Source organism: Mesoplodon mirus (genome assembly GCF_964341445.2).
Source record: "Mesoplodon mirus genome assembly, chromosome: 3".
In the NCBI taxonomy this organism is placed as follows: Eukaryota; Metazoa; Chordata; class Mammalia; order Artiodactyla; family Ziphiidae; genus Mesoplodon; species Mesoplodon mirus.
In genome coordinates this window covers 124798853-124812736 of record NC_138978.1, presented here as the reverse complement: position 1 = coordinate 124812736, position 13884 = coordinate 124798853, and the positions used below count along the sequence as shown (strand labels likewise).

Sequence of the window (13884 nt, the reverse complement as noted above, 5' to 3'; positions counted from 1 at the left end):
GTTCTTGTTTTAACTGTGGCTCCCAGTTAACATACCCCTTTCTATATCAAAATCTCCCCTATGAATAATATTAAATCCCCTGGTCTAATGGGGAAAATCCACCTTCTTTCTTTTAAAAACTGGTATTACATTTGTCTCCTATTCATCTAGGAGTGGCTGCTATGGCTTCTAGGAGTAGTTTCTATACTTTTCCTTTCTTGAATCCTACTGTCGACTAGCAATTAATACACTTTGTTAGTTCCTCTGGATCAGAATGCACCTTCCCCTAGCACAGTGATTCTCAGAGTGTGGTACCTGGACCAGCAGCATTAGCTCACCTGTTAACTGGTTAGAAATGCAAACTCTCAGGCCCCATTCCAGACCTACTCACCCAAGAACTCTGGGAGCGGTGCCTAACAATCTGTTTTAACTAGCTGTCCAGGTGATATACGCCAATGTTTGAGAGCCACTGTTTTAAACTAATCTTGTTTCTCATAACATCTTTCCTACCTCAATTCCCTAAAAGTTACACGTTGTTCACAGTAAATCCAACAGAAGTGGACAGTGTGGGGAAAAGGATGGGGAAGTCAGACGAGAGGGATGTGGAAGGACACAATCAAAAATGATTTATGTGGGCTTCCCTGGTGGCGCAGTGGTTAAGAATCTGCCTGTTAATGCAGAGGACACGGGTTTGATCCCTGGTCTGAGAAGATCCCACATGCCGCAGAGCAACTAAGCCCGTGGGCCACAACTACTGCGCCTGTGCTCTAGAGCCCGCAAGCCACAACTACTGAAGCCTGTGCACCTAGAATCTGTGCTCCGCAACAACAGAAGCCACTGCAGTGAGAAGCCCGCGCACTGCAACGAAGAGCAGCCCCTGCTCACCGCAACTAGAGAAAGCCTGCACCCAGCAACAAAGACCCAACTCAGCCAAAAACAAATAAATAAATAAATAATTTTTTTAAAGAAAATGATTTATGTGGTTTATGGATGATTTATGGAGTAAATTACGAGAGTTCACAATCATTAGTACTTGGAAGTTTTTAAAGAGCTCTTCTACTGATCATTGTTCTTTTCATGATTTTATTACCATTGTGAAAACTGGCATTTCGATTCACAATCTGTGACTGTTACAAGCAAATGCCTTGAGTTTAACTATCAGTTTAGGTTATTCCATCTGTAATTGGACTGTGCTATAATCACTTAGCAGCTACACTTCCTAGGAATCAGTTTTAATGTTGATTGGTTTGGCTCATAAGTGATCACTATTTTTTCCCACTGCCCACATGAGTAATGATTATCACAATGTAATGACAATATATGTTTAACCATAGCTACTTTAGTAACTTTTACCCTTTTTTAGCCTGAGGGCTCACTCAGATCTCATTCAATGGACTCCACAAAAAGGATCTTCACAACACTTTTATTATACAGAGTCAACAAAGCATTTTAAACAAGGAAGTGGGTCAGAGAAGAGGCAAAAATAAGGATCCAAACAGTCTGTAAGTCTCAATTTTATTATCTACCCATTGGGCCAGAAAGTATTTTGAAAAAGCAATATATTAAGAAATTTTATAAAGAATCTTTTAAAGTTTTTCACTTTTTTGGTTTTAGTTGTTGTTGTCATTTGGTCCCAATTCCTTGTAAAATTTTTTTAAAGTCTTAAAATGAAATTTCTAAAAAAATAAATTAATTAAAGTGAAATGAAATTTCTCAAGCTAAATTACAGAGAAGCTGACTGTCCAATTCAGCTCAAAACAACTATATATGCTTGAACCTATGAAATGACCTATAAAAACTAATTTTAACCATCTAAATAACCGCAAATTTACATTTCCCTTGTTTTTATTAATATCTGAAAGACATAAAGGAGCTTTATTTTACTGCCAGAATTCAAGACTGTCTTAGTTCAATTTGGACAACACAAATATTAAGAAAGGAATTTGACAGTCCTTATAATGGCCAAATGTACAAAAGAGTATGAGAAAATTACTGCTGATATGAGCTTTTAGATTCTTGGCACGAGTGTTTTACATCATTCAATGTCCCTTTTTGTCAATTTTGGGAAAAATAAATTTCCAAGAACACAGGAAATGACTCAGAGTCACAATAAGAATTAGTATAATGATTAACTGTTTATAGATCATGATATTAATATGGCAATCTAATCACTTTTCATAATTAGCTTAAATCAGATTCTATTCAGTATTTTAAAATAAACTAATAAATATTTTTAAAAATAGAAGTCTCTATGTCTCTATGACCAGAAACATGCTACCCTGCAAGAATCACAACAGTTTTAAGCCTTAGAATAATCATTACACCAATAAACCTTGCTCATGCTGTGGGTCAATGGGCCTGAAAAGCACAGATTAATAAAACACAAGTAATTTCAATTTCCCCAAATGTCTGGAAAAAGTATTATAAGAATTGTTACTTTACTTTTTCATTTATGAAATTCTAAAAGCCAACAACTGTTTTAGATTATTTATGAAGCCAACTTAATACTTAAGATATGATTTCAGATACCCAATTTTCATACCAAGTAGCTGAACAAAAAATGGCAAATCTCCAAATCTATTCTTCCCTTTGCAAACCTGTTTCCTTATGGTACAAGTTGGTCAATTTTAAGTTCAAGCCATCTCAGCAGTTAAGAATCTTACTGGTTCCCATCCCCAAAAGAAATCCATATGCTGCTATTCCTCTTCCTGAGAACTGCACATGAAAAAGTGAAATCACTTTAAGCTGGAAAGAGCATGAAGATCCTCAGGTTTTAATGTGGAATAGAGGAAAGAACACAAAATTTGGAGTCAAGAGATATGGATTCAATGTGTGGCTATGAGACTCTCCAATTGAGTCGCTCTGGGAAAGTCGGTTAACTTCACTGAACCTCCAATTCCTCACATGTAAAATAGGAAAAATAAATATTTCACAGGGTTTTTCAAAGATTCAAATGAAACGATGGATGTGAACATGCTTTATAAATTGGAAAGTGCTATGTGTCCCACAGATGACACAGCAGTTAGTGGCACAGCCTGTCTTCCTGCCTGCCAGGTTCAGGCTATTCTCAACATAGCAACTGGAAGGATTGCTTTAAAATCTAGGTCAGATTACTATGTCACTCCTCTGCTCAAAACCTTCAGATGGCTCTTGATTTCTATCACGGTAAAAGCCCAAATCCTTACAATGACCAAGGCCTCACTAAATTTAACCCCTCCCTCCACCGTATCTCTCTGGCATCATCTCCTACTACTCTCCCCCTTGCTCACTTTAGTCCAACCACACTGACCCACTTGCTTTTCCTTGAACATGCAAGGCACACTTCCACCCTAGCACCTTTGTACTGGTTGTTCCCTCTGCCTGGAATACTCTTCCTCCATATATCCATATGGCTATTTATCACCTTTAAGCCTTGGTTCAAATGTCTACTTTACAGTGATCACTATTTAAAACTATAATTCCAACAACCACTCTCACACTTGTAAAACCATTTTTACCCTACTATATTTTATCCCTTTGTTCTATTATTTCACTTATTATGTTTACTGTCTGTATGTCCCTGTAGGTACAGAGACCTGTTTTGTTCAAGAACAATGCTTAACCCATAGAAGGCATTCTTTTTTTAAAAAAAAAATAACAAATAAATGAATTTTATGTAACATTCTGCCTCATGCCAGGAGAAAAAGTCCAGATCTTTACTTTAGAGAAACTGACCCACAACTCAAGAACAGCAGGTGGTAAACTCATTATTATACCATCTCCAGATCCAGGAACAGGAAATTATGTTAATTTTCATTGCAACTGAGGCTAAAGACAGGGAGTTCCCAAGGGAGTTCTCCAAATCTTAAAAAAGCTATTTTTCTCTGTTTATTGAATGGTTCACAGATGATTTTTGCAGACTTGTAGTAAATGGGGGTAATTTATTAGAAACAGAAATTTGACTGAAGGAAGAAATAGATCAATAGTTGAGATTTTTTTCTAAAAATCCTCTAAATAGCAGTTCTCAGAACCAGGGACTACCAGACCCTGAGAAGAAACAGGTACTTTACAGTGGCAGTTTGCCAAATGAGCCAACAAGAGCAAGAAAACAACCTGAGATTCTTTCATCCATTCAGTGAACAATTATAAAGCAAGCACTCTTCTAACAGGCGATGATCAGTCTTGGAACCCAGCCACTATACTCCGAGGAAGGCCAAGCAGCTTGTGGAGAGGCCCAAATGAAGAAAAACCGAGACCCTCTAGCCAATAGCCCTGGCTCAGGTCCCAGCTCAGGCCAGCACCAACCTGCTGGCCTGATGAGTGAGCCAGCTCGAAAGTAGGTCCTCCACCCTGAGCCAACCCCGTTGACACTCCATGGAGCAAAGAAGCACTGTTTCTACTGAGATGTTGAATTTCCCAAACTGCAGATGTTTCAGCAAAGTAACTGACTGTTATTGTTTTAAGCCTTTAAGTTTTGGGGTGGTTTGCCACACAGCAATAAATAACCAATACACTATAGTTATTAAATTGCTGAAGTCAATGAGTCAATGTTTAATACAAAAAGCTTGTGTGCAAACAACTCTTTGGTATCCTCTCACTTGAGAAAGGCACACTCTACTCATTCTCAATGTCAAAAAGATGCCTGTAAATTTGAGTGCAATCTCTTCTATTATATTCCCACCAATCCCATCAACCCATAAAATATATATTTTCTCCTTTCACATCCAATCTTAAGCTTTAGGAAAATGGGTAAAGTTATTGGATAGAGTCCTAACTCCTCTATCTGTAAATACCAACTTTTTCTCTGCATGGATCGATGTTGTTCTATTAATGATTAACACAAGGGCTCCAAAGGCAGACTGTGAATCCTAGCTCTGCCAAATGTTAGATGTGACTTCAGTTTCCTCATCTGTAAAATGGAGATAATAACACTTACCTTAGAGTTCAAGGAGGAATTAATTTATATAAAGTGCTTAGACTAGTACTTGGTGCAGAGCAAATGTCTGATAAATAAAAGCTTAACACAACAAAACACACAAAAACTGCTACCTTTACCAACCAAGCACAGGTGGTATCAACATACAGCCAAACCCAGATTATTTTGAAACTGTCTTCACTTTTTTCTTCATCTTCTTTTTTCCAACGGTCTTATTTCCATTTATCTCTCATTTTCAAATTCACATCACACAAAAAAAAGGGGGGGAGAAGGAAAAATGAAAGCAAGTAATGCGGTTTTATTGAGAATTCCAGTAAAAGAGTTTAGATAGAAAGCCATATAAGGCATACAGAGTATCTGTGATTCCCCAATATTAGCTCCTCAGAGCTCATGGATTGTGACAAGCGGCCTGGGAACATAAGATATCAATGCCCGCTTATGTTCACAACACACAGACACCATGAAGTCTAGATGCACAGCACACACAGTTCACGCTCTACTAGCCATAACTCTGTTAAAAACAATCTGTAGAATAACCCTTAAAATATGTTTCAAATGCTTACTGAAATGACAGAACAGGTCAAATCTGGAGAAAATAAGACATTAAAGGCAAACTGCCTAGAAGCAATAAATAATTACATATATATATTTGGAAAAATCAAAAGTCTCAAAGTTATCTTATACTACTTTAATATTAGGCTAGACCTTCACTTATTACAAAGTAAAGCTGTGTGTTCCTCTATTATTTATCTTTTGCACAGCTCAGTACTGAAAATGGTGTTTGAGAAAGCTATTTCAGACAAACCATCCACTAGTCCTTGTTTTATGTTAAAGATTTGTAGTCTAAAGAAAATATCAAAGTAACCAACTTAAACTCTGACAGTTTTCTCATCTGCCCTAGTCTCTCACTGATGTCCTCTCACAAGACAGAAGCACCAGAAGTTACCACATTATCTCCTTTTATCTTTGAAAGTGACATAGTGACTTATTCAAGGTAAAGAAGGAAGTTAGCAAAGGATGTACGTTTCTGATTTCAACTGCCTTTCCCTTCACTGTAACAAATCAAGTCTGAGGGGAAAGTAGCCAAGTGATATATGATAAAGCCACTGTGATACTCCTCATAAGCCTCCCTATATATAACTCACGAAAGCCAAAACTAAAGAAAATCATCAACAGAATTTTCCATGCCCTCAAAACTCGGCTCTTCACTACTGATACACTCTAAGCCATTTTTTTAAAGGATGAAATCCACAGGGGCTAGAAGAAAAGAGAACCAATTACTTTGCCGCAGATACTTTTTTGAAGAACACGAGTAAATTAGACTATTTGGGAAAAGAACTGCCCTTAGCTCTGCTACCTCTCTGCAACCCCAGATTCAATAACACCTGGTATTTAGATGTATTTCTTCAGTTTATGTGTCACTTTGATAAATGTGGAAAATACTTTTAGCCAAAAACTTGAATTAGATTTCATTTAAAAACCTAGCTGAACAAAGCCATGTATACTTGGTGGTTTGAAGTCTGACATTTAAGTTATACAGTAACTTTTAACTTACAGCCAATAGTGATATCATACAGCAAAGTGTGCTCAGCAATTGAATGAGGAAAAAAAATTGAAGCCAGATTTGGGGACAGGCTCATCTCAGGATTAAAGCTAGAATTCTTCCTATAAAAATAATGAAAAGCTGACAAACTTGGAGAATATTGGAATTAGAGACATTTTATTTCTAACCAGTTCCAGGCCACTCAAATTCAATACCATATTCTCTGTGGTTACCTTTCCCCTATAACATAGTCTCATAAGAAAACCACAGAGTAGCTGGTCCTTAAGTAGTACAATTTGCCCTTCCTCATCCAAGTCTGATGTCTCAAACTGTAAAGATTCTGGTTCTTGTGAGGGGACAGCACCCAACCAGAACAAACAAGGGAAAAGTATTATCAATTTCAAACACTTGTTAATTTTTTTTAACACCTAATATATTTAAAACCGCCTCGGATGTTGCCTTATTATTTGCAGAAAAGGAGAATGGTTATAGTGACTTTTTAAATAGTAGAAAGGGAAAAATGTAACAAAGGAATCTATATACTGAAGTCCTATGTGCCAGGAAGAAGTTCCTCTCACAGGGTTCTGTTATGATTCCTGTTCTGTCCAAAACACAGGTCCATAAATTTCCTTAATTACATAATACAAACCTATGACTATACAAGCATCTGTCTAGAGATTTAATAAAATTTCTCTTATATATATTATCTTCTAATTTAATGGATAAGTGCTCTTACAATTACCATAGGGGTCAATGTATAGAAAGAAATATAAAACTATACACAGTAGTTTTCAACCCTGGACATACCTCAGGATCACCTAAAGAAAAATACTTTGTTTAAAAATAAATGATTTAAGGACTTCTCTGGTGGCAGAGTGGTTAAAAATCCGCCTGCCAATGCATGGGACATGGGTTCGATCCCTGGTCCGGGAAGATCCCACATGCCACGGAGCAACTAAGCCCATGCGCTGCAACTACTAAGCCCGTGCGCCGCAACTACTGAGTCCGTGTGCTGCAACTACTGAGCCCACGTGCCACAACTACTGAAGCCCATGCACCTAGAGCCCATGCTCCACAACAAGAGAAGCCACCGCAATGAGAAGCCCACACACCACAATGAAGAGTAGCTCCCACTCGCCACAACTAGAGAAAGCCCGCGCACAGCAATGAAGACTCAGTGCAGCCAAAAATAAAATAAATGAATAAATAAAATTTTAAAATAAAAATAAATGATTTAGACCCATCTCACTAGATTCCATAGGTTTGGGGTAGGGCTCAGTTAGCTCTCTTTTTAAGATTTCGTAGTGATTACGTACAGGAAAGGTTGAAAACCACTATGAGAGAATTTACCAAAAAGTCATCCAAACTGTTAAGGAGAAAAGGAAAATTAGCAAAACATCAGACAAACTTCTATGATAAAAACTGTAGCCCTACCATTACTCAACAGTCAACAAAACGCAGAACATAACAAAGCTGATAATAAACAACAAATTGCAAGTAGCATTTAGACTGATGTTTTTCCAACTAGCTCTTAATCACCCTGTTTTATAAAGAAGGAATTATTTTTAACACAGTTTGTTGCTGGTTAAACTTTATGTTGATAACAGAACCTTTCAGAAATTCTTTTCTTTCTATCAAAATTAATCTATTTTCCCTTTTTCTTCCCTTATTCCTCCCTCATTTCTTAAATTAATTCAGCTTCCCTCCACGAAGAAATATTTTTTCCAGTGTCTAAAATGAACACTGCTCATTTCCCCTACCTCACTGTATTTCCTTGATATCTGTACAAGTCTGAGATTTACATCAATCCTTGGGGCCTGGGAGCAAGTTAAACTTACCTAATGTCAAAATAGTGATGAAGTGCAAACTTAAAACAACAAAACTTAAAAATCAAACAGAAACACAGCATAGAGAAGTAATGAAAAACCATGCCTTTGGTATGAACAATGTCAGGTATGAACTTTGACCACTGCATTAAGTAAGTACGAACCCAAGAGGAGAAAATTCTAAAGATTAAGTCCTCTCCCTAACAAAGAAAATATCTTTCTCAACCTCATAAAATTTAAATGTAATAACCATTTATACTGTACCCTATCCAATTTCAACGTCTGTTAGAAGGTTTAGTGTCTGAAAAATGACTAGAAGAAACTACATTTATAGTGCAGAAAGTAGTAGTAACGAGATAAAGAGAACAGCTATGAAAATTAAGGTATCTTAGAAAATGTACAATCAGAAAAACATAAAGAAAATGGAACCAGTCATACAGAGTGAAGTCAGAAAGAGAAAAACAAATATCATATATTAATGCATATATGTGGAATCTAGAAAAATGGTACAGATGAACTGGTTTGCAAGGCAGAAATAGAGACACAGATGTAGAGAACAAACGTATGGACACCAAGGGGGGAAAGCAGGGGGGTGGGGTGGGGTGGGGAAGGTGTGATGAATTGGGAGATTGGGATTGACACAGACACACTACTATGTATAAAGTAGATAACGAATAAGAACCTGCTGTATAAAAAATTAAATTAAATTAAACTAAAAAAAAAGAAAATGGAACCAGTCATAGGAGGCCCAGGACTCGAAAAAAAATTTTTTTGCCATTTTTATTCTTTTAAGAGGGGAGACAACTTCTTTTCCATTTCTGTATTATACCTTGGTTACTGTCATGTGTCATACACTTCCCTTGGAATGTCCTTCTCTCCTTCTCTTCTTATAAATCTTTAATTCTACTCTCCTCTGTGAAGTCTTTCCTTATAATAACTCTCTCCATTTATCTCCCTCTTCTCAGTACAACACTCACAACATACACCACATTACTTGGTGCTCACTATGACATTTCCTTGCACTAGTTACTGTTTCATGCTGTTCTCCTTTAGAGTGAACATGATGGCCTATGTGACCTGAACACAGCCTACCCTTTCAGCCCAATTGTTTACCCTTCCCCACCATACATTCTATGCTCATTAACATTCAATCATTCATTCATTCATTTAGTCACTCAACCATCATCCAACAAATATTTATCAAGTAGCTACAACACGTCAAGCTCAATCTAAAAGCAAGGTAAGCTCTAGCCATCCGTGACTGCTTCTTACTGTGGGTAAAAGCCATCTTCTTTCACCTCTCTAAGCATTTGTTCAGAATATTGCCTCTGCCTGGAATGCCCTTCCCTCTCTGTCACTGTGACAAAAACCTTCTTTGCAATTCACTGCAACATGTGTCTACCATGTACTACATACACTACGCTAGATGCTGAGAATATATTTAAAAAGGAATAAGGCAGAACTTCTATTCTCAAAAAAAAAAAAAAAAAGGAGGGAATTCCGTGGCGGTCCAGTGGTTAGGACTCAGCACTTTCACTGCCGGGGCCCAGGTTCAATCCCTCGTTGGGGAACTAAGATCCCACAAGCTGCTCAGTGAGGCAAAAAAAAGAATGGTCCATGGGAAACTGTGGAATCTCAATAAAATAAGAACCACTAAGAATTTAAAGGAAAAAGGAGTCTATAGTGATGAAGACAGATATACCAACAAATAATTAGCAAAATATGATACATTCTATTATATGTATACAGGATAATTTGGGAACACCAAGAAATACTTAGCTCAGCCTAGGGGTGAGCTGAACTTGCTCAATGTCACTTTTGAAATCTGTAATAACAATTCCCTTGCTTTTCTTTATAGCTATACCATTTATGCACATGCATTCATAATGTACAGTTTTTCTGATTTGAACTTTCTATAAATGTAATCATATTGTACATATTTTTCTGCAATTTGCTTTTCCCACACAGTATGGTACTTTCTACAAGGTCTGATAAATAGCATTTTAATACCATAATTTAAAACCAAATTTCATTATGACTTCTTTGATCTATGGGTTATTTAGAACTGTGCTCTTTAATTTTAGTAGTATAGGAGTTCTTAGTTTCATCTTTTTGTTATTGATTTCTAGCTTAATTGCATTAACAGTGAATGTAGTCCATATGATAGTTTTGAAACTTGCTGATATTTCCTTTATGACCTAGTACAGATTAATTTTTAACACTTTCATATATGGTTGGAAAACTATGTGCTGATAGATGCCATATATATACATACAGCCACTAGATCAAATTTAATAATGACAATAATCAACTCTTCTGTATCCTTGCAGATTTTCTTGTCTATGTGGTCTATCAATTACTGAGAGAGATATGTTACAATTTCCCACTATGGCAGCAGAATGTCAATTTTCTCCTGTAGGTCCATCAGTTATTGTTTCCAAGCTATATTATTAGGAACATACTAATTTAGAATTATTATATCTTCCTGATAAACTATACTTTTAAATCAGCATGTAGTGACTAGGTCTAATAATACTTTTCTTCTTAAAGTATATGTATCTGATATTAATAGAGTAACTCCAGCTTTCTTTTAGCTACTGTTTGCTTTTCCATCCTTTGATCTTCTACTTTTCTGTAGCTTTATGCTTTTAGGTGTTTCTCTTATAAACAGCATGAAGTTGAATTTTGCTTTTCTCCCGCATCCAGTCTGACAATCTTTGCCTTCTAAATGCATAGTTCAGTACATTTCCATTTACTGTGATTACAGATAATATTCTAGATTCATTTCTACTACAATATTTTGTGCTTTCATAATCTAGCTGTTTCTTTATTTCTCTCTTCATGCCATCTTTTTGACTGAATCCGTCCACCTCATTCCACAATACTACTTCTAATAGATTTTGAAATGATATATTCTAATTATATTTTGTTAGATGTTACCCCTCAAAACTTTAAAATGCCAATAAATTTAACAAGTCTAAACAGAGTCATTATCTTTACTTACTTCCCAAACAATAGAAACTTTGAGTGCTTTAAGTTCAGTCACACCCCTCACAATTTATCAGATGTTATTGTCCAGAAATTATAGTAGTCCCCCTTTACCTGTGGTATCACTTTCCGCGGTTTCATTTACCTGCAGTCAACCACATACTAAAAATATTAAATGAAAAATTCCGGAAATAAACAATTCATAAATTTTAAATTGTGCACTATTCTGAGTAGCATGATGAACTCTCGCACTGTCCTGCTCAGTCCCACCCTCTCAAGACGTCAATCATCCCTTTGTTTAGTGTATCCCACTGGTTTAGTCACTTAGCAGCCATCTCAGTTACTAGGTTGACTGTTGCAGTATCAGTATTGCAGTGTTTGTGTTCAAGTAACCCTTATTTTACTTAATAATGGCCCCAAAGTGCAAAAGTAGTGATGCTGGCAATCTGTATATGCCAAAGAGAAGCTGTAAAGTGCTTCCTTTAAGTGAAAAGGTAAAGTTCTCTACTTAATATGGAAAGGGAAAAAATCATATGCTGAGGTTGCTAAGATCTACGGTAAGAACAAATCTTCTATCCATGAAATTGTGAAGAAGGAAAAAGAAATTCATACTAGTTTTGTCATCACATCTCAAGCTGCAGAAGTTACGGCCACAGTGTATAAGTGCTTAGTTAAGATGGAAAAGACATTAAATTTGTACCATAAGCTATTTTGAGAGAGAAAGAGGTCACATTCACATAACTTTTATTACAGTATATTGTTATAATTGTTTTTTTATTACCAGTTACTGTTGTTAACCTCTTACTGTGACTAATCTATAAATTAAACTTTATCATGGGTATGTATGTATAGAAAAAACATAGTACATATAGGGTTTGATACCATCCATGATTCCAAGGCATCCATGCGGTCTTGGAATATATCCCCCAAGGGTAAGGGGGGAATACTATACTTCCATCTTCATTTGCTTTAACCTTACAAACTAGACATTGTTAATGTTTTATACCATCAACTTTTTAAAAAGTTTCATTCACATTTATTATTTTTGTTGTTGTTGGCTCTTCATTTCTATATCTCAAAATCTTCTTTGAGGTTATTTTCCTTCTTCCTTAATACCTTGACACTTTTGAAGATTACAAAAATATTTAAATGTCCCCCTCAATCTGGCTTTATCTGATGTTTCTTCATGGTAAAATCCAGGTTATGCCATTTTGGCAAGAATGTCACAGAAGTGATGTTGTGCTCTTTTCAGTGCATCACATCAGGAGGTATAAGATGTCAGTATGCCTCATGACTGGTGATGTTACTTTGATTACTAAGTTATTGTAGTGTAACCCCATAGTTATGGTAGTGTCTCTTAATATCTCTCAAGTTTTCCATCTCTATGTCTCTCTGTGTTACATTCTGTATAATTTCTTCAGATCCATCTTCCCATTTACTATTTCTTTCTTCAAATGTGCCTAATTTTTTGTTTTAACCTGTGCATTGTTTTTCTAATGTCAACTTTTTAATTATCACATTTCCAGATTCTTTTTCAAAATGTCGTGATTAATTCTTATAGTCTTTTGTTTTTTCGTCATACTTCAATTCCCTCTTTTATTTAACATATTTATTTTACCTCTAGTATCTGTTAATTCAAATATCTGTAGTCTTTCAGAGTTTTATTCTGTAGTTTATGTCCTCTAACTCTTATTCATGGTGGCCTGTTTCCTGGTGTGTTTAATAATTTGAGGGAGGTGAGAGGATGTGGATTCATGTTCAGTTGGAACCCTACCTCTGGCAATTTTTTAGATGTCTGTTTAAAGTGCCTTTCTCTGAGAAGGATTTACATTTGATTCTGCCAGGAGACCAGCAGTACCACCAACACAGGACTGCTTAAACTAAATTTTTGTCTTGGTTTTTTTGGGGCCCACACAAGTAGTGTAAATTCAGGCTCAAACTGAATGAGTTAGGGCTTGTGGTAAGGAGAAAATTCTTTCTTTATTTCTACTCTACTCAAAGCCAATACCAAGATAGGTACTTACCAACACTCTCCCTATGTGGTATGGCAATCTACTTTTTTCTCTTTTAGCAACCAAGAATGTCATTCTTTGGAAGTTCCAGCTTTATTTGGGTGGGGGTAGGAGGGCTTCAGTTGTGACTTCTCACCTTGTTTGGATCCAGAGTTTTCTTTCCTCTTCCCAGATGCTAGGACAAAAGGATGAGGAAATAACTCTAGGACAAGCACCACTTCCAATGTTAGCTTACCATCATGGATTTATGTTACCTTAATATTCTGGCCTCTGAGAAGTGCTTCATTTTCCTCAGTTCAGCCATGAAATCAAAGAGTTTTGATTTGTTTTTTAATCCAGCATTTTCCAGTATACTAAAACGCAAAGTTTCTCTGTACCTCTAGCCCACCATACTGCCAAAAACAGAAGTCCTTAAGGTTTCTTGAAGAATGGTAGGAAAAAAATTGCTTTATGGTTTAGTAGAAAAGGCAGAGTTTTCAATGATCATTTCTTAAAAAGAGATCTGGGTTAAATTTCAGGTTCTACAACTATAAAATATGACAATTAATCATAGAATCAACCCCAATGACTAGTAAGTAAGAAGAGGTTTTCCTACCAATTCACATTTGTCCTGTTTAGCCA

The 13884-nt window shown here is 36.2% G+C and overlaps 1 protein-coding gene across 4 annotated transcripts in view; it reads right to left on the bottom strand.

Annotated features, from left to right (window-relative positions):
• The window catches only part of ATF6 (activating transcription factor 6), a 212420-nt gene that overhangs the window by 145455 nt on the left and 53081 nt on the right, over window positions 1-13884 (bottom strand). For 2 of the 4 annotated variants that reach the window (XM_082614999.1, XM_082614997.1), the window contains exon 10: window positions 13400-13438. The exons of the other annotated variants lie outside the window; for them this stretch is intronic. In XM_082614999.1, the coding sequence (XP_082471125.1) occupies window positions 13400-13438 (39 nt within the window). The remainder of the gene's footprint in view (window positions 1-13399; window positions 13439-13884) is intronic. 4 annotated transcript variants of the gene reach the window in all.